The 25,098-nt window shown below is 50.5% G+C and overlaps 1 protein-coding gene across 3 annotated transcripts; it reads left to right on the top strand.

The window, feature by feature from the left end:
- The first annotated feature begins 293 nt into the window (after positions 1-293).
- Positions 294-25,073, top strand: LOC149465021 (uncharacterized). 3 transcript variants are annotated; one of them, XM_089673666.1, is made up of 10 exons: positions 294-635; positions 9,314-9,423; positions 9,872-10,006; positions 10,093-10,216; positions 10,333-10,634; positions 10,713-10,934; positions 11,090-11,225; positions 11,496-12,210; position 12,505; positions 22,356-25,073. In XM_089673666.1, exons 2-10 carry the CDS (start codon positions 9,328-9,330, stop codon positions 23,520-23,522), a joined length of 2,898 nt encoding a protein of 965 aa, XP_089529792.1. In that variant the 5' UTR covers positions 294-635; positions 9,314-9,327; the 3' UTR covers positions 23,523-25,073. The 3 variants fall into 3 exon arrangements, with proteins under 3 accessions (XP_089529792.1, XP_089529791.1, XP_089529790.1); XM_089673665.1 differs by lacking the exons at positions 294-635; positions 9,314-9,423; positions 9,872-10,006; ... (4 more) ...; positions 11,496-12,210; position 12,505 and adding exons at positions 20,125-20,255; positions 20,529-20,663; positions 21,269-21,490; positions 21,646-21,781 and having other exon boundaries at positions 22,051-25,073; XM_089673664.1 differs by lacking the exons at positions 294-635; positions 9,314-9,423; positions 9,872-10,006; ... (4 more) ...; positions 11,496-12,210; position 12,505 and adding exons at positions 20,676-20,873; positions 20,990-21,189; positions 21,269-21,490; positions 21,646-21,781 and having other exon boundaries at positions 22,051-25,073.
- The last annotated feature ends 25 nt before the right edge of the window (positions 25,074-25,098 follow it).

The following is a 25,098-nucleotide window of genomic DNA, read 5'->3' on the forward strand; positions in this document are numbered from 1 at the left end:
GACTTTTAAAGGGCAAAGAGGGAAGGAGCAATTCGGTCCTTAATAATGGACGGTGATGGAAGATTTGAAAAAATCAGATCTTATTACCTCCTCTGCTGCCAGTTACAGCAATGTCTCCTCTGTACTTCCTCCAGACTCAACTCTCATCTAGAACGTTTCTATTTATCCTTGACATCACTTCCTGTCTGTACTTGACATCTCTTCCTGTCTTCAATAGAGACTTCCTGTCTGGGTAGAAGTGAGATCGCCACCTTGTGGAGCTCAGAGGAACTGCAGCCCCTTAAACCGTCTGGTAGTGTGACACCGGCCTTGTGCTGGGTGTGTATGGACTGTAGATCCTCATAGAGGGGTCACCTCCACTCCCACCAAGAGGGACAGAAATATATGACTGATTGGGGTAGGATATAAGGATATAGAGTCCATACACACCCAGCACAAGGCCGGGGTCACACTATCAGACGGTTTTCGGGCTGCAGTTCCTCTGAGCTCCACAAGGTGCTGATCTCACTTCTACCCAGACAGGAAGTCTCTATGGTAGACAGGAAGTGATGTCAGGTATAAACAAGAAGTTGCAGGTGAGAGGTGAGTCGGGAGGAAGTAGAGAGGAGACATTGCTGGAACTGGCAGCAGAGGAGGTAATAAGATCTTATTTTATATTTACACCCAGTAACCCCCCTGTCATGTCCATCCTCTTCCTCCATTGTCACGTCCATCCTCTTCCTCCATCGTCTTGCCCATCCTCTTCCTCCACCGTCAAGCTCGTCCTCTTCCTCCACCGTCAAGCTCGTGCTCTTCCTCCACCGTCAAGCTCGTGCTCTTCCTCCATCGTCACTTCCGTCCTCTTCCTCCATCGTCACGCCCGTCCTCTTCCTCCATCGTCACGCCCGTCCTCTTCCTCCATCGTCACGCCCGTTGTCAGGAATGGACTGGCCAGCAATGGTGGGACTCACCTGCCTTTTGATCTGCAGTACCAGGGCTGGCCAGCGGATGCTCCCAGCAATCAGAGACTCAACTTTGCAGCCAGCTAACACCTGGAACTGATTATGCTGGGGTATTTAAGGGATGGCCAGACCCAGAGACTCTGCCTTGGTGTTGTGTTTGTCCTGGGCCCTGTATCCTGTTTCTGTCCTGCATCCTGTTTCTGAACCGCTGCTGACTTCTCCTGCTCTGATCCCGGCTCGCTCCTGACCATCCCTCTGCCTGACCCTCTGTACCATGCTGCTTGCTACCTGTTCTGATCCCTGGCTTGTGACCCTGACCATCCCTCTGCCTGACCCTCTGTACTACGCTGCTTGCTACCTGCTGAACCTGTGACCCCGACCAATCTCCGCTTGCTCCCCCTGTACCTACCTGCCCTATTGATATTGACCCGGCCTGCCTGACGACGCTTGCTTGTATGTACTGTTATCTGTGGGTGGTTGGTTTGGTTTGGTTTGCACTGTATTATGTTTTAGTATTGCACTGCGTTTATGTTTGTATTGTTAGTGTTAATAAATTATATTGTTTATAACATATCTGAGGTCTGCGTTTCCCTGCGTCAGTCACACACCTCTGGTCTCACCTGGGAGCCCTGACATTACACCAAGGCCAATCCTGACCAGAAGTGGCTGCACAGGGAAGCCATCTTGGCTTGTTGCTGGGAAGGATGGATCTGGATGAGGTTGTGTATTTATATCTGCTAGTGTTTGATGACAGGGAGTATGCTTATCAAACTCTGAAGGAGTATCCCCGGGATGAACTGCTAGAATGTATACGGCTCGCTCATGTTCTAGTAGATCAGGGCACAGAGTTCTCTGAGGTGCAGCCTTTGATTGAGGTTTGTGCTGAGTTGGTTTCATCTGGTTCCCCCGAATGCAGGGATGAATTTTTGCCACCATTTAGTGCAGACCAGGTAGAGTCCCTGGTGTGGTTATTAGAGGATGATGTGGGTTACTTTCTGGAGCGTTATTCCACATGTTCACCACAGGTACTAAGAGATTGTATAAACGCAGTGCAGTCTTTGGTCAGACAGGCTTTGTGTAAGCTCAGCTTTGTTCAACCCATACTGCAGACATGGACAGATTTGTTGCACCCAGCCTCAGTCAGCTTACAAAAACCCAGTCCTGCTGCTAACTCTACTCCTGTATTCCCACCAGCTCCTCCAGTTACAGCCCAGTATACTTGGCTATCTACCGCATGTCAGTACCCTGTTCCCACTCGCTGCACCTATCCTGCCTTTAACCCTGTAAAAAAGCCCTCTGTAGCAACTGCTCCCTCTCCTGTTCCATCCTCCAGCTCTTCTCTGTCTCCAGCTGCTCCATTCGTTTGCAGACCTGCATTTACTTGCAGTGCTCCAGTAGTTAAAACCAGAAAAAAGCGAAAATTCTTTCCAACCAATACCATCCTGCCAGTATCCAAACCGGTGAACCCGCCTTCCGTGGTTCAGCCTGAAGCCTCTACTCGGCCTGAAGCCTCTACTCGGCCTGAAGCCTCTACTCGGCCTGATGCCTCTACTCGGCCTGATGCCTCTCTTCAGCCTGATGCCTCTCTTCAGCCTGATGCCTCTGCTCAGCCTGAAGCCTCTACTCAGCCTGAAGCCTCTACTCAGCCTGATGCCTGCATTCAGCCTGATGCCGCTACTCCGCATGATGAACTGATCCAGCCCGACGATCCTATTAGGCCAGTTGACTCGATGCCCGCTGTTGATCCAGATGATCCGGTACCTGATCCAGTGCCCGCTGTCGTGCCAATTGACTCAGAGCCCGCTGTCATACCTGGTGACCCGGTGCCCACTGCCTTGCCAGATGACGCGGTGCCCGCTGGCAAGCCAAATGACCTGATGCCTGGTGACCCAGTGCCCGCTGTCATACCTGGTGACCCGATGCCCGCTGTCGAGCCAGACAATCCGATACCTGATGACCCGGTGCCCACTGTCGTGCCTGTTGACTCGGAGCCCACTGTCTTGCCAGACGACTCGGTGCCCGCAGTCCCGCCAGTTGACTCGGTGCCCGCAGTCCCGCCAGTTGACTAGGTGCCCGCAGTCTTGCCAGACGACTCGGTGCCCGCAGTCCCGCCAGTTGACTCGGTGCCCGCAGTCCCGCCAGTTGACTCGGTGCCCGCAGTCTTGCCAGACGACTCGGTGCCCGCAGTCTTGCCAGACGACTCGGTGCCCGCTGTTCCGCCAGTTGACTCGATGCCCGCAGTCTTGCCAGACGACTCGGTGCCCACTGTCGTGCCTGGTGACTCGGTGCCCGCCGCTTCGCCTGGGGACTCGAGACCTGTTGCTCCGCCTGAGGGCCCGAGACCTGTCGCTCCATCTGGGGGTCCGGCGCCCGCCGCTCCGCCTGAGGGCCCGAGACCTGTCGCTCCATCTGGGGGTCCGGCGCCCGCCGCTCCGCCTGAGGGCCCGAGACCTGTCGCTCCATCTGGGGGTCCGGCGCCCGCCGCTCCGCCTGAGGGCCCGAGACCTGTAGCCCCGCCTGGGGGTCCGGCGCCCGCCGCCCTGCCTGGGGGCCCGAGGCCTGTCGCCCCGCCCGGGGGCCCGGTGCCTGTAGCCCCGCCCGAGGGCCCGAGACCTGTAGCCCCGCCCGAGGGCCCGAGACCTGTAGCCCCGCCTGGGGGTCCGGCGCCCGCCGCTCCGCCCGGGGGCCCGAGGCCCGTCGCCCCGCCCGGGGGCCCGAGGCTTGTCGCCCCGCCCGGGGGCCCGAGGCTTGTCGCCCCGCCCGGGGGCCCGAGGCCCGTCGCCCCGCCCGGGGGCCCGAGGCCCGTCGCCCCGCCCGGGGGCCCAAGGCCTGTCGCCCCGCCCGGGGGCCCGAGGCCCGTCGCCCCGCCCGGGGGCCCGGTGCCTGCCGCTCCGCCCGAGGGCCAGAGACCTGTAGCCCCGCCTGGGGGTCCGGCGCCCGCCGGTCCGCCCGGGGGCCCGAGGCCCGTCGCCCCACCCGGGGGCCCGAGGCCCGTTGCCCCGCCTCCTCTTCTTCCATCGTCACGCTCGTGCTCTTCCTCCATCGTCTCTCCTGTCCTCTTCCACCATCGTCTCGCCCGTCCTCTTCCTCCATCATCACGTCCGTCCTCTTCCTCCATCTTCATGTCTGTCCTCTTCCTCCATCGTCTCTCCCGTCCTCTTCCTCCATCGTCTCTCCCGTCCTCTTCCTCCATCGTCTCTCCCGTCCTCTTCCTCCATCGTCTCTCCCGTCCTCTTCCTCCATCGTCTCTCCCGTCCTCTTCCTCCATCGTCTCTCCCGTCCTCTTCCTCCATCGTCTCTCCCGTCCTCTTCCTCCATCGTCTCTCCCGTCCTCTTCCTCCATCGTCTCTCCCGTCCTCTTCCTCCATCGTCTCTCCGTCCTCTTCCTCCATCGTCTCTCCGTCCTCTTCCTCCATCGTCTCGCCCGTCCTCTTCCTCCATCGTCTCGCCCGTCCTCTTCCTCCATCGTCTCTCCCGTCCTCTTCCTCCATCGTCTCTCCCGTCCTCTTCCTCCATCGTCTCTCCCGTCCTCTTCCTCCATCGTCTCGCCTGTCCTCGCCTCCCAGCAATCAGAGACTCAACTTTGCAGCCAGCTAACACCTGGAACTGATTATGCTGGGGTATTTAAGGGATGGCCAGACCCAGAGACTCTGCCTTGGTGTTGTGTTTGTCCTGGGCCCTGTATCCTGTTTCTGTCCTGCATCCTGTTTCTGAACCGCTGCTGACTTCTCCTGCTCTGATCCCGGCTCGCTCCTGACCATCCCTCTGCCTGACCCTCTGTACCACGCTGCTTGCTACCTGTTCTGATCCCTGGCTTGTGACCCTGACCATCCCTCTGCCTGACCCTCTGTACTACGCTGCTTGCTACCTGCTGAACCTGGCCTGTGACCCCGACCAATCTCCGCTTGCTCCCCCTGTACCTACCTGCCCTATTGATATTGACCCGGCCTGCCTGACGACGCTTGCTTGTATGTACTGTTATCTGTGGGTGGTTGGTTTGGTTTGGTTTGCACTGTATTATGTTTTAGTATTGCACTGCGTTTATGTTTGTATTGTTAGTGTTAATAAATTATATTGTTTATAACATATCTGAGGTCTGCGTTTCCCTGCGTCAGTCACACACCTCTGGTCTCACCTGGGAGCCCTGACATTACACCAAGGCCAATCCTGACCAGAAGTGGCTGCACAGGGAAGCCATCTTGGCTTGTTGCTGGGAAGGATAGATCTGGATGAGGTTGTGTATTTATATCTGCTAGTGTTTGATGACAGGGAGTATGCTTATCAAACTCTGAAGGAGTATCCCCGGGATGAACTGCTAGAATGTATACGGCTCGCTCATGTTCTAGTAGATCAGGGCACAGAGTTCTCTGAGGTGCAGCCTTTGATTGAGGTTTGTGCTGAGTTGGTTTCATCTGGTTCCCCCGAATGCAGGGATGAATTTTTGCCACCATTTAGTGCAGACCAGGTAGAGTCCCTGGTGTGGTTATTAGAGGATGATGTGGGTTACTTTCTGGAGCGTTATTCCACATGTTCACCACAGACACTAAGAGATTGTATAAACGCAGTGCAGTCATTGACCAGACAGGCTTTGTGTAAGCTCAGCTTTGTTCAACCCATACTGCAGACATGGACAGATTTGTTGCACCCAGCCTCAGTCAGCTTACAAAAACCCAGTCCTGCTGCTAACTCTACTCCTGTATTCCCACCAGCTCCTCCAGTTACAGCCCAGTATACTTGGCTATCTACCGCATGTCAGTACCCTGTTCCCACTCGCTGCACCTATCCTGCCTTTAACCCTGTAAAAAAGCCCTCTGTAGCAACTGCTCCCTCTCCTGTTCCATCCTCCAGCTCTTCTCTGTCTCCAGCTGCTCCATTCGTTTGCAGACCTGCGTTTACTTGCAGTGCTCCAGTAGTTAAAACCAGAAAAAAGCGAAAATTCTTTCCAACCAATACCATCCTGCCAGTATCCAAACCGGTGAACCCGCCTTCCGTGGTTCAGCCTGAAGCCTCTACTCGGCCTGATGCCTCTACTCGGCCTGAAGCCTCTACTCGGCCTGATGCCTCTACTCGGCCTGATGCCTCTACTCGGCCTGAAGCCTCTACTCGGCCTGATGCCTCTACTCGGCCTGAAGCCTCTACTCGGCCTGATGCCTCTACTCGGCCTGATGCCTCTACTCGGCCTGAAGCCTCTACTCGGCCTGATGCCTGCATTCAGCCTGATGCCGCTACTCCGCATGATGAACTGATCCAGCCCGACGATCCTATTAGGCCAGTTGACTCGATGCCCGCTGTTGATCCAGATGATCCGGTACCTGATCCAGTGCCCGCTGTCGTGCCAATTGACTCAGAGCCCGCTGTCATACCTGGTGACCCGGTGCCCACTGCCTTGCCAGATGACGCGGTGCCCGCTGGCAAGCCAAATGACCTGATGCCTGGTGACCCAGTGCCCGCTGTCATACCTGGTGACCCGATGCCCGCTGTCGAGCCAGACAATCCGATACCTGATGACCCGGTGCCCACTGTCGTGCCTGTTGACTCGGAGCCCACTGTCTTGCCAGACGACTCGGTGCCCGCAGTCCCGCCAGTTGACTCGGTGCCCGCAGTCCCGCCAGTTGACTCGGTGCCCGCAGTCCCGCCAGTTGACTCGGTGCCCGCAGTCTTGCCAGACGACTCGGTGCCCGCAGTCTTGCCAGACGACTCGGTGCCCGCTGTTCCGCCAGTTGACTCGATGCCCGCAGTCTTGCCAGACGACTCGGTGCCCACTGTCGTGCCTGGTGACTCGGTGCCCGCCGCTTTGCCTGGGGGCTCGAGACCTGTTGCTCCGCCCGGGGGCCCGAGGCCCGTCGCCCCACCCGGGGGCCCGAGGCCCGTTGCCCCGCCTGGGGGCCCGGTGCCCGCCGCTCCGCCCGGGGGCCCGGTGCCTGCCGCTCCGCCCGGGGGCCCGGTGCCTGCCGCTCCGCCCAGTGGCCCGCTGTCTGCTGCTCCTCCTGGTAGCCCGATGTGCCTCTGCCCGGAGTCCTGCCCGATGTGCCTCTGCCCGGAGTCCTGCCCGATGTGCCTCTGCCCGGAGTCCTGCCCGATGTGCCTCTGCCCGGAGTCCTGCCCGATGTGCCTCTGCCCGGAGTCCTGCCCGATGTGCCTCTGCCCGATGTGCCTCTGCCCGGTGTGCCTCTGCCCGGAGTCCAGCCCGATGTGCCTCTGCCCGGAGTCCAGCCCGGTGTGCCTCTGCCCGGAGTCCAGCCCGGTGTGCCTCTGCCCGGTGTACCGCTGCCCGGAGTCCTGCCCGGTGTGCCAGTCTTTGATATCCCGCCAATTACCAGACCCGGGCGGTGGAACATTTTTCCCAGCTAGGACTGTTTGGAGCGTCCTGAGGCCGCTCCTTGAGGGGGGGGTACTGTCAGGAATGGACTGGCCAGCAATGGTGGGACTCACCTGCCTTTTGATCTGCAGTACCAGGGCTGGCCAGCGGATGCTCCCAGCAATCAGAGACTCAACTTTGCAGCCAGCTAACACCTGGAACTGATTATGCTGGGGTATTTAAGGGATGGCCAGACCCAGAGACTCTGCCTTGGTGTTGTGTTTGTCCTGGGCCCTGTATCCTGTTTCTGTCCTGCATCCTGTTTCTGAACCGCTGCTGACTTCTCCTGCTCTGATCCCGGCTCGCTCCTGACCATCCCTCTGCCTGACCCTCTGTACCATGCTGCTTGCTACCTGTTCTGATCCCTGGCTTGTGACCCTGACCATCCCTCTGCCTGACCCTCTGTACTACTCTGCTTGCTACCTGCTGAACCTGGCCTGTGACCCCGACCAATCTCCACTTGCTCCCCCTGTACCTACCTGCCCTATTGATATTGACCCGGCCTGCCTGACGACGCTTGCTTGTATGTACTGTTATCTGTGGGTGGTTGGTTTGGTTTGTTTGCACTGTATTATGTTTTAGTATTGCACTGCGTTTATGTTTGTATTGTTAGTGTTAATAAATTATATTGTTTATAACATATCTGAGGTCTGCGTTTCCATGCGTCAGCCACACACCTCTGGTCTCACCTGGGAGCCCTGACACCCGTCCTCTTCTTCCATCGTCACGCTCGTGCTCTTCCTCCATCGTCTCTCCTGTCCTCTTCCACCATCGTCTCGCCCGTCCTCTTCCTCCATCATCACGTCCGTCCTCTTCCTCCATCTTCATGTCTGTCCTCTTCCTCCATCGTCTCTCCCGTCCTCTTCCTCCATCGTCTCTCCCGTCCTCTTCCTCCATCGTCTCTCCCGTCCTCTTCCTCCATCGTCTCGCCCGTCCTCTTCCTCCATCGTCTCTCCCGTCCTCTTCCTCCATCGTCTCTCCCGTCCTCTTCCTCCATCGTCTCGCCCGTCCTCTTCCTCCATCGTCTCTCCCGTCCTCTTCCACCATCATCTAGCCCGTCCTCTTCCTCCATCGTCTCGCCCGTCCTCTTCCTCCATCGTCTCGCCCGTCCTCTTCCTCCATCGTCTCGCCCGTCCTCTGCCTCCATAGTCACTTCTGGGCTCTTCCTGCATCGTCTCACCCGTCCTCTTCCTGCATCGTCTCACCCGTCCTCTTCCTGCATCGTCTCGCCCGTCCTCTTCCTCCATCGTCACGCCCATCCTCTTCCTCCATAGTCACTGTGACATCTTTGATCTGCAGCAGATGATAATACACACATATATAGTGTGCAAAAGTTATTTTTTTCCATTTTATTTTAATCAAAGCTCATAAAATAAAGATATATGTATTCAAATCCACATCTAAATAACCCCACCCCCATCCCCCATCCTCCACACTCAATAAAAGTCGTATAATACATTAGGATAGAAAAATGAGCAGAGAAGGTCATTGGTGGATTAGGTGACACCTGATTAGGTTTCCAAAGTGAAGAAAACGCTTTGGCCATGTGATTAACCTTTACCCACCACCTGGGACAGCGAGAGGACTGTGATTGGCTGCAGCCAAGACTTTTTATCGCTGCTGTTGGTTAGTATTGTTTTACTGTTTTCAGAACAAACAACCCTTCATGAAGTGGCTCCTTTGGGGGTCAATCCGGAGCAGTGCATATTATGGCATCACGCTGACCTCACAGCAAACCATTTATGAAGGTAGAAGGGTCCTATTTATTGTTCCTTGTCTGAAGAAACGAGTCCACAAACAAAACACTCCCAACATAGAAAATGGAATTGTGATACTGGAGGCCAAAGAGTGAGAGGCTTCCGAACCCCAAGGATCCCCAACACTCCAGATATGTTCCAACTGGGAGCCATGGTTCTTACATTTAAATTGACTATATTACCTTCCAGCTATCCTCATCCAATTATTGTTCAACCAATCCAGATCATTCTCTGTTATCAATGTTATCTGTCTACAGGGAAACCTTCATAGATGGCGGCACCAATGAGGATGGAGGAGGACCGGAGTCACATGACTGAGAGGATACTAAACCTCACCCTGGAGATCATCTACCTACTGACCGGAGAGGTGAGGAGGATTCTGGGAGGTCACATGACATCACTCTTATCTCTATTAATAAAACACAGACCTGATCGGAAAGGTGAGGAGGATTCTGGGAGGTCACATGACATCACCCAGACCTGACCGGAGAGGTGAGGAGGATTCTGGGAGGTCACATGACATCACTCTCATCTCTATTAATAAAACACAGACTTGACCGGAGAGGTGAGGAGGATTCTGGGAGGTCACATGACATCACTCTCATCTCTATTAATAAAACACAGACCTGACCGGAGAGGTGAGGAGGATTCTGGGAGGTCACATGACATCACTCATCTCTATTAATAAAACACAGATCTGACCGGAGAGGTGAGGAGGATTCTGGGAGGTCACATGACATCACACAGACCTGACCGGAGAGGTGAGGAGGATTCTGGGACTCTAACATGATATTCCTATTGGTTCCCCAATACAGAGATTTCGTCTTCTGAAGTCAGGTGATCATATGACCATCACAGTGCCTCCATGTGACTCCCTAAACTTTGAGAGATACAACATGGAGAAGATTCTAGAAGTCACCAAGAAGATGATGGAGCTGCTGACAGGAGAGGTGAGCGGTGCCGGGAATTCTGGGACATTCTTCAGTAACAGACAAGGGATGTGTCTGGATGGTGACTGTATCATTGTGTGTGTCAGGTTCCTATAAGGTGTCAGGGTGTCACTGTCTATTTCTCCATGGAGGAGTGGGAGTATTTAGAAGGACACAAGGACCTCTACAAGGACGTCATGATGGACAATCAGCCGCCCCTCACATCACCGGGTAAGAGGAGACTTTATTGGAAAGGAGAGAGCAGTACGGAGGGTCCACCTAGATCCCCCATCATCTGATAAACACATAGAAACAATGGATTCAGTCAGTGTGTGTGTTTCCTACAGATGGATCCAGTCATGGGAACCCACCAGAGAGATGTCCCCGTCCTCTGTATTCCCGGGATTCCACACAGGAAGGTCACACCATCCCTCACCATCATCAGGTAGATGGATCCAGTCATGGGAACCCACCAGAGAGATGTCCCCATCCTCTGTATTCCCGGGATTCTACACAGGAAGGTCACACCATCCCTCACCATCATCAGGTAGATGGATCCAGTCATGGGAACCCACCAGAGAGATGTCCCCATCCTCTGTATCCCCGGGATTCCATACAGGAAGGTCACACCATCCCTCACCATCATCAGGTAGATGAGGAACAATTACTGGTAGTTATGATTTATATAGAAGCATGTTTGTTTCAATATTTTTTCTTATATATTTAGAGTGACAAGCTCAGGGATTATAATATTGTTGTAAAAAAAGAGTATAAAGAGGAGGAGGATGAGTATGGTGTGATGAAGAAGATTTCTGAAGGACACAAGGATCTCTACAAGTACATCATGATGGAGTCATCTAGAAAGAGAAACCCCCCAGAGAAATGTCCCCGTCCTCTGTATTCCCCGGATTCCACACAGGAAGGTCACACCATCCCTCACCATCATCAGGTAGGTGGAGTTGAGGGTCGGGAACATAAAGTGATGGAACACTCTGACATGTGGAGACGATGTGTGGACTCTACAAGATGAGATGTTCTATGTGATCTCACATCATAATTCCTTCTATGTTACAGATGTTATTTTCTGCCATTCTGTTGGTTTAGGGTGAAGATCTGATGAACATGAAAGTTGAGGGTGAAGTAGAAGAGACGTATGTGAGGGATGATCAGCAATATACGGAGGAGGCTGGAATGAGGAGGACATTCATAGAGGAGGACACTCCTACAGAGACCAGCACAGGTGACCAGAATATATTCTTCTCTTATCTCTGCTCTGTTACCGCCCCCCCCCCAGCCCCCATTGGTTCCTGCTCCTCTGACAAGGCAGTGTAAATGTAGAAGTGTTCTGGGAGGACCAAAGGCCCTTTGACTGAAGAGGGGAAGAGTACCAGCTGGTTGGGACATCCACAGAGAACATCTCCTCCCTCCTGTCTCCCTGATCCAGATGGAATCTTGATGGAAGTGAACTAACCCTCTCCTATCTATTGATGATGTTTTTCTATTTTTCCAGGACCCGCCATGGAGAAACCCTCAAAGGATCATCTCACTTTACCTTCAGGTTGTAAAATAGAAGATGAGGACATCCCAGGAGATTGTGCCGGAGAAAAGACAATGAGCTCCACTATGGATGGTGGACTTCCCAGTGTGGAGAGACCATGGAATCCCTCTGACTCTGAGCAACCTCGTACTGTGGGGGATGGGGCCGGGGTTCAGGGGGAGGAGACGTTTTCCTTTCCTGAAGGTGGGGAAAGATTTAGCTCACAGCTAGGTCTTCTTGTGCATCACAGTTCTCACATTGAGGAAAAGCCACATTCCTGCACTGAGTGCCAGAAATGTCTTTCAAGACATCAGAAATTACACACAGGCCTAAAGCCCTATCCCTGCCCTGTGTGTGAGAAATGTTATACAAATAAATCCGAACTCGTGATACATCAAAGATCTCACAGAGGGGAAAGGCCGTACTCTTGCCCTGAGTGCGGGAAATGTTGTCCAAGAAAATCTGATCTTGCTAGACATCAAAGATCTCACACAGGGGAAAGGCCATATCCCTGTCCTGAGTGCGGGAAATGTTTTCCATCAAAATCCGATCTTGCTAGGCATCAAAGGTCTCACACAGGAGAGAAGCCGTATTCTTGCCCTGAGTGTGGGAAATGTTTTTCACAAAAACCTGTACTTACCAGGCATCTTAGTTTGCACACAGGGGAGAAACCATATTCCTGCCCGGAGTGCGGGAAAATTTTTTCATGGAAGTCTTGTCTTACCAGACATCAAAGAACCCACACAACCCACGAGGTGTACTAATGTCCTGAGTGTGGGAAATGTCTTCTATAGGGATGATATTTTGCCATACATCAGAGAACTCACACTGTGAAGAAGCACACCTTGATATACACCTCAGAAAACACGTGGCTGAGCACTCCTCTGATCTTTATCATGGAAGAAACACTTTATAAGGAGATCAGAGATCACTAAAGACTTCAAAGTTGTGTCTGGCTTCCTCTGCTAGGAGAGAGAAGGAGGGTGGGTCACTGGTGGTTGGGTCCCTCTAGCAGTGTAGTCTGATCTCCCCTGACCTTCAGCAGGAGCTTCCACGGAGGACATCATGGTGAGAGAGAAGGGGGGGGTGTCACTACTGGTTGGTTCCCTCTAGCAGTGTAGTCTGATCTCCTCTGACCTTCAGCAGACGCTTCCATGGAGGACATCATGGTGAGAGAGAAGGAGGGGGGGGTCACTGCTGGTTGGGTCTCTCTAGCAGTGTAGTCTGATCTCCCCTGACCTTCAGCAGATGCTTCCATGGAGGACATCATGGTGAGAGAGAAGGAGGGGGGTCACTGCTGGTTGGGTCCCTCTAGCAGTGCAGTCTGATCTCCCATGAGCTTCAGCAGAAGCTTCCCTGGAGGACATCAAGGTGAGGGAGGAGCTAGATATTGCTTGTGGATGAAGAGAAGGGGAGATCAGACTACACCACAGGATTTACAATTTCAGTGCAGCAGTTATCAGCCTGACAATTTCAGATGTACCATTTTATATTTACCTGATAAAAATGAAAATATATTAACACATTAAAGCAGATGAAGAAGAAAAATCTGTCTTCGGAAATTATTTTTTTCTTCTCTTTTATTCCTTTCTCTAACACTACAAGTACGGCCCATCCTGTAGGTTTTAGTCTCCATCTTGTGTCTTAGTAGTTTGGTGTTCCCAGCTTGTCCTTGTTGGAACAGCCGACTCTCCCTCTTCTCATAGATCTCAGGACGTCTGTAGTATAGTCCAATGATAAGTCCATCAGTCCATAGACCCATCTATCATTCCTCCCGTAATTCCTCCTCCGCACCATCACCACCTCCAACCACAAGATCATCTTTCTTCCTCTCTTTCACCTCACATTGAACATAGTGTGACTGTGCGAGGCCCTGCCACTAAGTATAGTGTGAAAAAGGGACACAGGGTTTGTCCAAATGCTGAGTGTGATTTTCCAGAAAGTTGACTTTGAATGGAGAAAGGTGGTTTTTCAGATTTATTTGGGTTTCTGTATTTCCGGATTAGGTTCTGGAGTTTTGAGACCTCCAAGAGCTTTTTGAGGGACGAAGTCTCCAACCCAGTGTCCAGGTCTTACTGGAGACCAGGAGGCTGCGAGTACAGGTGCGCACAGTCCTTGTAATGAAGGACCTGGCCATAGTGCAGGGCAGGAGACAGGTGTACTCTGCCCAGGAGACAGTACTCAGTGCTGGAGTCAGGAGATTCCTAGTATGGAGGGCTGAGAGGAATGAGAAAGTTGAGTTTGATTGACTGATAGAGCCAAGACAACTAGGCGAGTCCAGAGAACTGAGGGTATCTAGAGGTCTTGGAGGACTGAGAAAGCCCAGCTGTCAGGGCCAGAATCTGAACCCACAGCCCTTTCTGCATCTGGCAGTGGCTGTTCTTGCTGATCCTCTTGATCACAACCTGCAACCACTTGTTACTGACCTTTTGGTATTTTTTCAACTACGCTTCCCATTGATCCCAACCTGCGACTACTTGTTATTGACCTGCGGCTTTTTCTTCAACTAAGCTTCCACTTGATCCCAACCTGCAACCACTTGTTACTGACTTTTGGCTTTTTCTTCGACTACGCTTCCGCTTCATTCCAACCTGCAACTACTTGTTAATGACCTTCGGCTTTTTCTTCGACTACGATTCCACTTGATCCCAACCTGCAACCATTTGTTAATGACCTTTGGCTTTTTCTTCGACTACGATTCCGCTTGATCCCAACCTGCAACCACTTGTTAATGATCTTTGGCTTTTTCTTCGACTACGCTTCCGCTTGATCCCAACCTGCAACCACTTGTTAATGACCTTTGGCTTTTTCTTCGACTACGCTTCCGCTTGATCCCAACCTGCAACCACTTGTTAATGACCTTTGGCTTTTTCTTCGACTACGCTTCCGCTTGATCCCAACCTGCAACCACTTCTTACTGACCTTTGGCTTTTTCTTCGACTACGATTCCGCTTGATCCCAACCTGCGACCACTTGTTAATGACCTTTGGCTTTTTCTTTGACTACATTTCCACTTGATCCCAACCCGCAACCACTTGTTAATGACTTTTGGTTTTTTCTTTGACTACGATTCCGCTTGATCCCAGCCTGCAACCACTTCTTTTTGACCTTTGGCTTTTTCTTTGACCACACTTCTGCTTGATCCCAACCTGCAACCTCCTAACCAAGCTTCTGCTTGGTCCCTACCTGCTATATTTTCTATTGGACCCCTGCTTGCTCACCTGGTGGAGCAATCCTGAGGATCGTGGTCTGCTACTAACATGCGGCAAAACCCACCTCCACCATTAGGAGCTCTGATGAAAACCGATTAGTGCTTAGACCCAGTGTCATCCACCGCAATGACCTGCTTATGTACTCACCTAGCTGGCTGGTGGGGGCCTCTCTACTGCTACAGCTACTGGTTTCTGAGCCTGACCTCTGACTGTGACACCAAGATGTCACTATGAGAGGCCAAGAAGTGGACCCGTACAGCAGGGAATTGCAAATAAAAAGGCAGAAAGAGGGGCACAAAAACACCAAGGTACTTTGAAACGATCTGAGGGACCAGTTAAAAGCCAAAAGGCCAAGGTCTAAGGCTTAAGCAATGGTTCTGAGAAAGTCAGGGGGCTTGATGTATTATTTTTGGGCCAGTTTCCTGTTTTGATGGTGAAAAAACCTTCCGTGGGCAACTGCTTTTCTGTAGAATTTTGATTTTGTTCAATAAAAGTGGACCAACAAGCCCTAAAACACAGTTTGCACTGGCATAGACTAACTAAAACGCTTCTGGAGTTAACAACCCCCCCAAATATCACAATAGAGAAACCCCCCTCCATCTTTTCTATGTCCCGTGTCCCTCTAAACAAGAGGATCAGCATGAATACAAACAGCACAGTCTTGGGAGGAGCCAAGCCGTGTTTCTGGAACACCAACTCCATTCCCATCACTGAAACCATCAAACATCTCCCATTCTGCTCGGCAGGTTGCTGGATTTTGTGTATTGAGTTACGTTATTATTTTGCCACAATGTTGCAAATGGTTTTCGATGGTTGACTACTCCAGCATGGCCACCCCCTCTTATTGGTTACATCATGATCATTTTAAATTCCGTCTTCACCTATATTTATTAATTAATTTATTTTCATCATCCATGGTGGAATTATATGACAACATAACAGTCCTTCACCATCTATGTCCCTTGCAGGAACTGTTTTTGGACTGGTAATCCAACCTTTTTCAAGAATTACTTGGCAACATATTAATCCTTCACCAATTATGACCCTTGCAGGAACTGTTTTTGGACAGGTAGTCCAACATCATGAGGATTACATGGCAAAATGGCAATCCTTCACCATCCATGACCCTTACAGGAACTGTTTTTGGATGGGTAATCCAACATTATGAGGATTACATGGCAACATAGCAGTCCTTCACCATCCATGACCATTGCAGGAACTGTTTTCGGATGGGTAATCCAACATTATAAGGATTACATGGCAACATAGCAATCCTTCACCATCCATGACCCTTGCAGGAACTGTTTTTGGACAAGCATTCCAACATTATGAAGATTACATGGCAACATAGCAATCCTTCACCATTCATGACCCTTGTAGGAACTGTTTTTCAACGGATAATCCAACATTATGAGGATTACATGGCAACATAGCAATCCTTTACTATCCATGACCCTTGTGGGAACTGTTTTTGGATGGGTAATCCAACATTATGAGGATTACATGGCAACATAGCAATCCTTCACCATCCATGACTCTTGCAGGAGCTGTTGTTGGACGGGTAATCCAACAATGTAGATTCCTCTGTCTAGACCCTGGCAGTCCCTTCTTGCTGAGGTCATGGCTGGAGACATTTCTTCTGGAGCATAAGAAGACCCCGACGCTGGACAGCCAATAGGAAATGATCATGTCAAGCTGTCAGTGAAGTGGACAGTTGAAGAAGTACCTTACATTATGCATAAAGAAGAAGAGAGAAGACTCGGAACCAGAATGTCATGTGACCATGGATTTAGGTGCGTAAACGGTGCAAACTAATGGGTGTGTTGTGGGTGGGTGGGTGGCAGTCCGGAGTTTCACACTAAAACTTTCATATTATTCCTTTTAGAAATATTTATGGGTATCAATCACACATCATTCAGTTAGCCGTAAAGGGACACCATCACCCTACCCATGCTGGGCAAAGCAACATTGTTTTTGTAAAGGACATTTTATTTATTGCAGGTACTTATATATCTCCACAAATTACAGTCTATTTATTTTAGGTACTTATATAGCACAGTCAATTTATGGGGCACTTCACACATATATTGTACATTCACATCAGTCCCCGCCCCCAAGGAGCGTACAATCTAAGGTCCCTAACCCTCAAGGAGCGTACAATCTAAGGTCCCTAACCCTCAAGGAGTGTACAATCTAAGGTCCCTAACCCTCAAGGAGCGTACAATCTAAGGTCCCTAACCCTCAACCCTCAAGGAGCGTACAATCTAAGGTCCCTAACCCTCAAGGAGTGTACAATCTAAGGTCCCTAACCCTCAAGGATTGTACAATCTAAGGTCCCTAACCCTCAACTCTCAAGGAGCGTACAATCTAAAGTCCCTAACTCACATTCATACATACGAGGGGCGACTGAAAAGTTCTCGGCCTACCTATGAAGCATTTGTCTTAGCCCAATTTAATTTTTGCTCCTCATCTTTTGCGAGGTTCCATACCAAATTTCTCACAAATAGCTATTTCTTTGTTTCAGTTATTGAAGACTGAAGCGCAGAAGGTCATCATTGTCTGAAAGATGGGAGAAAGTGAGCAAACGAGCAAACCAAATAAACCCGTCTAGCAGTATGCTAGGTTTATTTAGCACACATTTGCAAATACATGCGTAAGCCACAGAGTCCCTCCCCCTTGGTGGGAGTGGAGGTGACCCCTCTATGAGGACATGCAGTCCATACAAACCCTGCATAAGGCCGGGGTCACACTACCAGACGGTTCTCGGGACTGCAGTTCCTCTGAGCTCCACAAGGTGGGGATCTTACTTCTACCCAGACAGGAAGTCTCTATGGAAGACAGGAAGTGATGTCAAGGACACACAGGAAGTGATGTCAGGTATAAATAGGAAATTCCGTGTGAGAGGTGAGTCGGGAGGAAGTAGAGAGGAGACATTGCTGGAAGTGGCAGCAGAGGAGGTAATAAGATCTGATTTTATATTTACACTCAGTAATCCCTCGTCACGTCCATCCTCGTGTCCGTCCTCTTTCTCCACCGTCGCGTCTTTCCTTTTCCTCCACCGTTGCGTCTTTCCTCTTCCTCCATCGTCACGTCCATCCTCTTCCTCCATCGTCACGTCTGTCCTCTTCCTCCATCACGTCCTCTTCGTCATCGTATCCGTTCTCTTCACCGTCACGCCCGTCCTCTTCCTCCACCGCCTCGTTGGTCCTCTTCCTCCACCGCCACGTCGGTCCTCTTCCTCCATCATCACATCCTCTTTCTCCATCGTCACGTCCTCTTCCTCCATCGTCACATCCGTCCTCTTCCTCCATCGTATCTCTTCCTTTATCTCATCCTCTTCCTCCATCATCGTATCCGTTCTCTTCACCATCACGCCCGTCCTCTTCCTCCATCGCCACGTCGGTCCTCTTCCTCCATAGTCACTTCTGTGCTCTTCCTCCATCGTCACGCTCGTCCTCTTCCTCCATCGTCACTTCTGTGCCCTTCCTCCATCGTCACGCTCGTCCTCTTCCTCCATCGTCACTTCTGTGCCCTTCCTCCATCGTCACGCTCGTCCTCTTCCTCCATCGTCTCTCCTGTCCTCTTCCTCCATCGTCTCTCCTGTCCTCTTCCACCATCATCTCGCCCGTCCTCTTCCTCTATCGTCATGTCCGTCTTCCTCCATCATCGTATCCGTTCTCTTCACCATCACGCCCGTCCTCTTCCTCCATCGCCACGTCGGTCCTCTTCCTCCATTGCCACGTCTGTCCTCTTCCTCCATCGTCACGTCTTCCTCCATCGTCGCGTCTTCCTCCATCGTCGCGTCTTCCTCCATCGTCACGTCTTCCTCCATCGTCACGTCTTCCTCCATCGCGTCCTCTTCCTCCATCGTCACATCCATCCTCTTCCTCCATCGCGTCCTCTTCCTCCATCACCGTGTCCGTTCTCTTCACCGTCACACCCGCCCTCTTCCTCCACCGCCACGCCCGTCCTCTTCCTCCACCGCCACGCCCATCCTCTTCCTCCAACGCCACGCCCATCCTCTTCCTCCATCGCCGCGCCCGTCCTCTTCCTCCATCGCCACACCTGTCCTCTTCCTCCCTTGTCACTGTAACATCTAATAAAAGTGGTATAATCAGTTAGTATAGACTGATGAGGTGAGAAGGTGATTGGTGGGAAATGTGAGACGCCTCCACAATGAGGAGAATGTTCCGGACCCGGAAGTAGGGGAATGTTCTGCCCCTGAAGGCATTCATCTACATCTCCAGATGTTAATTTACATAACCGTTTGAATACCATGCCTGGGAGGTCCTAATCCTGCCTGTGATGGGGCGTCTATGTGATGTATGGAAAGTGCTGATATTTCCAAAGGAGAAAAGTGTTTTTAATTGCTGGCAAATGACATTTCCTTGGTTATAAAAAGTGTACGGCGGGGAATGTGGTTCCTTGGAACGGGCCCAAAATTAGAGGGAGACTGTGTGGGACTACAAGTCCTAAGAGAACTGTGCGGGAAAGGGGCAGAGACTGCAGAACCACAAGGCTGCGGGTGGAGAACAATGTCCCACGGTAGGAGAGAGACAATTTCCCTGTTTTGTAGCCTGTGTGGAGTCCAGCTGGAGTTGTAGTGTCCAGACATGGGATTGCGAGGCTCAGCATGCTGCAAGAGAGGGTATCTGTAGCTTCGTCCATGGTCACTGTTGTTGCATTCAGGACTGCTGCCATCACCCTCCAAGACTGTAGGAGTGTGTTCCAGACACTCGGGGGAAGGGGGAATCTTTATGATGGACTCCGGAGCACTGAGAGGCATTCGTCCACCATCTTGGTTACATTCTCGACCCTCGACAACTCCTACGACCCCACTTTATCTCCAGGTTGTAAATCCCCTATCCCCTCACAACTCCTACGACCTCCACTGACCTCACAGCTCCTCCTCCCAATCTCCCTCCATCCAGAGACAGAATCCTATGACATCACACTGACCTCACAGCTGCTCCTCCCAATGTCCCTCCATCCGGAGTCAGAGAATCCTATGACATCACACTGACCTCACAGCTCCTCCTCCCAGAGTTCCTTAAATCAGAGACAGAGAAGCCTATGACATCACACTGACCTCACAGCAATGCTTGAGGAAAAACCCATTCAAGAAGGCAGAAAACCCTATTAATTGTTCCTTGTCTGCAGATCGAATACTAAACAACATCCGAAACCAAACCTCACCCAACATAGAAAATGGAATATGTCCTCCAGGAGGTCAAAGAGTAAAAGGTTCCTAAAACCTAAGAATGAGAGCAAAAAACAAACACTCCGCATTAAATATGGTCCCAGTGGAGGTCATAGTTTGCAAATACAGACCTTCATATTACCTCCTGATATCCCCATCCTATTGTACAACCAATCCAGATCATTCTCTCATCAATGTTATCTGTCTACAGGGAAACCTTCATAGATGGCCACACCAATGAAGATGGAGGAGGACCCGAGTCACATGACTGAGAGGATACTAAACCTCACCCTGGAGATCATCTACCTGCTGACCGGAGAGGTGAGGAGGATTCTGGGAGGTCACATGACATCCCTCTTATTTCTATTAATAAAACACGGACCTGACCGGAGAGGTGAGGAGGATTCTGGGAGGTCACATGACATCACTCTCAGCTCTATTAATAACACACAGACCTGACCGGAGAGGTGAGGAGGATTCTGGGAGGTCTAATGACATCACTCTCATCTCTATTAATAACACACAGACCTGACCGGAGAGGTGAGGAGGATTCTGGGAGTCTAACATGATATTCCTATTGGTTCCTCAATACAGAGATTTCCTCTTCTGAAGTCAGGTGATTATATGACCATCACAGTGCCTCCATGTGACTCCCTAAACCCTGAGAGACACAACATGGAGAAGATTCTAGAAGTCACCAAGAAGATGATGGAGCTACTGACAGGAGAGGTGAGCGGTGCCGGGAATTCTGGGACATTCTCCAGTAACAGACAAGGGATGTGTCTGGATGGTGACTGTATCATTGTGTGTGTCAGGTTCCTATAAGGTGTCAGGGTGTCACTGTCTATTTCTCCATGGAGGAGTGGGAGTATTTAGAAGGACACAAGGACCTCTACAAGGACGTCATGATGGACAATCAGCCGCCCCTCACATCACCGGGTAAGAGGAGACTTTATTGGAAAGGAGAGAGCAGTACGGAGGCTCCACCTAGATCCCCCATCATCTGATAAACACATAGAAACAATGGATTCAGTCAGTGTGTGTCTTTCCTACAGATGGATCCAGTCATGGGAACCCACCAGAGAGATGTCCCCATCCACTGTATTCCCAAGATTCCACACAGGAAGGTCACACCATCCCTCACCATCATCAGGTAGATGGATCCAGTCATGGGAACCCACCAAAGAGATGTCCCCTTCCTCTGTATTCCTGGGATTCCTCACAGGAAGGTCACACCATCCCTCACCACCATCAGGTAGATGAGGAACAATCACTGATAGTTATGATTTATATACAGCTTCTTTGTTACAATGAATATCTTATTATATATTTAGAGTGGAAACCTTGGGGATTATAATATTGTTATTAAAGAAGAGTATGAAGAGGAGGATGAGGAGTATGGAGTGATGGAGGAGTTTTCTGATGGACACAAAGATCTCTACAGGGACATTATGATGGAGCCACCTAATACCAGGAACCTACCAGAGAGATGTCCCCATCCTCTGTATTCCCGGGATTCCACACAGGAAGGTCACACCATCCCTCACCATCATCAGGTAGGTGGAGTTGAGGGTCGGGAACATAAAGTGATGGAACACTCTGACATGTGGAGACGATGTGTGGACTCTACAAGATGAGATGTTCTATGTGATCTCACATCATAAATCCTTCTATGTTACAGATGTTATTTTCTGCCATTCTGTTGGTTTAGGGTGAAGATCTGATGAACATGAAAGTTGAGGGTGAAGTAGAAGAGACGTATGTGAGGGATGATCAGCAATATACGGAGGAGGCTGGAATGAGGAGGACATTCATAGAGGAGGACACTCCTACAGAGATCAGCACAGGTGACCAGAATATATTCTTCTCTTATCTCTGCTCTGTTACCGCCCCCCCCCCCCAGCCCCCCATCGGTTCCTGCTCCTCTGACAATGCGGTGTAAATGTAGAAGTGATCTGGGAGGACCAAAGGCTCTTTGAAGAGGGGAAGAGTCCCAGCTGGTTGGGACATCCACAGAGAACATCTGCTCCCTCCTGTCTCCCTGATCCAGATGGAATCTTGATGGAAGTGAACTAACCCTCTCCTATCTATTGATGATGTTTTTCTATTTTTCCAGGACCCGCCATGGAGAAACCCTCAAAGGATCGTCTCACTTTATCTCCAGGTTGTAAAATAGAAGATGAGGACATCCCAGGAGATTGTGCCGGAGAAAAGACAATGAGCTCCACTATGGATGGTGGACTTCCCAGTGTGGAGAGACCATGGAATCCTTCTGACTCTGAGCAACCTCGTACTGTGGGGGATGGTGGCGGGGTTCAGGCGGAGAAGAAGTTTTCCTGCTCTGAAAGTTTTAGCTCTGAATTTGGTCTTTCTGTATATCAGAGATCTCGCATGAAGGAAAAACCGTATTCCTGCCCTGAGTGCGGGAAATGTTTTCCATGGAAATCAGAACTGGTCAGACATCAGAAATCTCACACAGGGGAGAAGCCATACTCCTGCCCTGAGTGCGGGAAATGTTTTCCATGGAAATCAGAAGTTGCCAGACATCAAAAATCTCACACAGGGGAGAAGCCGTATTCCTGCCCTGAGTGCGAGAAGAGCTTTATTCGCAAATCAGATCTCACTGTACATATGCGATCTCACACGGGGGAGAAACCATTTTCCTGTTCTGAGTGCGGGAAATGTTTCTCACAGAATTCCCATCTTTTAAGACATCAGAGAGTGCACATGGGTGAGAAGCCATATTCCTGCCCTGAGTGTGGAAAATATTTTTCACGAAAGTCCCATGTTACTGCACATCAGATATGTCATACAGGCGAAAAACCATTTTCCTGTTCTGAGTGCGGGAAATGTTTTCCATGGAAATTAGAACTTGTTAAACATCAAAGATCTCACACCGGAGAGAAGCCTGTTTCCTGCCCCGAGTGCGGGAAATGTTTTCCATCAAAATCTGATCTTGTTAGACATCAGAGATCTCACACAGGGCAGAAGCCTTTTTCCTGCTCTGAATGTGGGAAATGTTTTTCAGATAAGACCAGTCTTTTGAGACATCAGAGATCACACACAGGAGAGAAGCTATATTCCTGTCCTGTTTGTGGGAAAAGTTTTTCACAGAAGGCTCATCTTTTAAGACATCAGAAATTGCACACAGGCCAAAAGCCATATCCCTGCCCCGAGTGCGGAAAATGTTTTTCACAAAAGTACCATCTTAATGTACATCAGGTATGTCACACAGGGGTAAAACCATTTTCCTGCCCAGAGTGCGGGAAATGTTATCCAGCGAAATCAGATCTTGTTAGACATCGAAGATCTCACACAGGAGAGAAGCCATTTTCCTGCTCCGAGTGCGGGAAATGCTTTCTGTCGAAATCAGATCTTGCTAGACATCAGAGATGTCACACGGGGGAGAAGCCGTTTCCCTGCCCTGAGTGCAGGAAATGCTTTCTATCGAAATCAGATCTCTCTAGACATCAGAGATGTCACACAGGAGAGAAGCCTTTTTGCTGCCCTACGTGCGGGAAATGTTTTTCACAGAAGTCTTATCTTACTGTACATCAGAAATCCCACACAATGCTTGAGGTGAATTAGTGTCCTGAGTGCGGGAAATGTCTTCTAGATGGATGATATGTTGCCGTACATCAGAGATCTCGCACTGGGAAGAAGCACACCTTGATATACACCTCAGAAAACACATGGCTGAGCGCTCCTCTGATCTTTATCATGGAAGAAACACTTTATAAGGAGATCAGAGATCACTAAAGACTTCAAAGTTGTGTCTCGCTTCCTCTGCTAAGAGAAAGGAGGGGGGGGGGTCACTGCTGGTTGGGTCCCTCTAGCAGTGTAGTCTGATCTCCCCTGACCTTCAGCAGAAGCTTCATAGGAAGACATTGTGGTGAGATAGAAGGAGGGGTTCACTGCTGGTTGGGCCCCTCTAGCAGTGGAGTCTGATCTCCCCTGACCTTCAGCAGAAGCTTCCATGGAGGACATCATGGTGAGAGAAAAGGAGGGGGTCACTGCTGGTTGGGCCCCTTGAGCAGTGTAGTCTGATCTCCCCTGACCTTCAGCAGAAGCTTCCATGGAGGACATCATGGTGAGAGAGAAGGAGGGGGGTCACTGCTGGTTGGGTCCCTCTAGCAGTGTAGTCTGATCACCCCTGACCTTCAGCAGAAGCTTCATAGGAAGACATCGTGGTGAGATAGAAGGAGGGGGTCACTGCTGGTTGGGCCCCTCTAGCAGTGGAGTCTGATCTCCCCTGACCTTCAGCAGAAGCTTCATAGGAAGACATCGTGGTGAGATAGAAGGAGGGGGTCACTGCTGGTTGGGCCCCTCTAGCAGTGGAGTCTGATCTCCCCTGACCTTCAGCAGAAGCTTCCATGGAGGACATCATGATGAGAGAGAAGGAGGGGTGGTCACTGCTGGTGGGTCCCTCTAGCAGAGGAGTCTGATCTCCCCTGACCTTCAGCAGAAGCTTCCATGGAGGACATCATGGTGAGGGAAGAGCTAGATAGTTCTTGTGGATAAAGTGAAGGGGGGATCAGACTACATGACAGGACATGCAGCAGTTTATCAGCCTTACAATTTCATATGTAACAACCACACCTCCATCTTTTCTATGTCCTGTGTCCCTCTAAACAAGAGGATCAGCATGAATACCAACAGCCCAGTGTTGGGAGGAGTCAAGCCGTGTTTCTGGAACACCAACTCCATTCTCATCACTGAGACCATCAACATCTCCCATTGGCTTTGGTCATTTTCTGGCTTTTGTGTATTGAGTTACCTTTTCATCGTGCAACATAATTTGTGCCGTATTGTTATGTTTATAGGTAACGCAGAGATGCTCCTTTTGACCACTAACGGAAGATTTTACCCCATTCATGACCAGGCCATTTTTTTTTTTTTGCTATTCCACACTACTCGACTTTAACTGGCAATTGCTCGGTCATGCAACACTGTACCCAAATGAAATTTATATCATTTTGTTTTCCTTTGGTGGTATTTAATCATCACAGGGTTTGTTTTGTAATCATGTTTATAATATAAATAAAAAAATACCAAAAATTTAGAAAAAAACCCAAAACAATATTTTTTTTTTACTTTTTGTTATGAAACATATCCAATAAAATTAAATTTCTTCATCAATTTAGGCCAAAATGTATTTTGCTAC

The sequence above is a fragment of the Staurois parvus genome, unplaced genomic scaffold, assembly GCF_062004578.1.
Source record: "Staurois parvus isolate SC_StPar_1 unplaced genomic scaffold, SC_StPar_1.0 ptg000144l, whole genome shotgun sequence".
Lineage (NCBI taxonomy): Eukaryota > Metazoa > Chordata > Amphibia > Anura > Ranidae > Staurois > Staurois parvus.

Coding starts and splice junctions, on each gene's coding strand:
- LOC149465021 (XM_089673666.1), top strand. CDS start 9,328: ATGGCGGCACCAATGAGGATGGAGGAGGACCGGAGTCACATGACTGAG. Junction 10,217..10,332: donor GCCGCCCCTCACATCACCGG/GTAAGAGGAGAC, acceptor TGTTTCCTACAG/ATGGATCCAGTCATGGGAAC. Junction 10,635..10,712: donor CCATCCCTCACCATCATCAG/GTAGATGAGGAA, acceptor TTATATATTTAG/AGTGACAAGCTCAGGGATTA.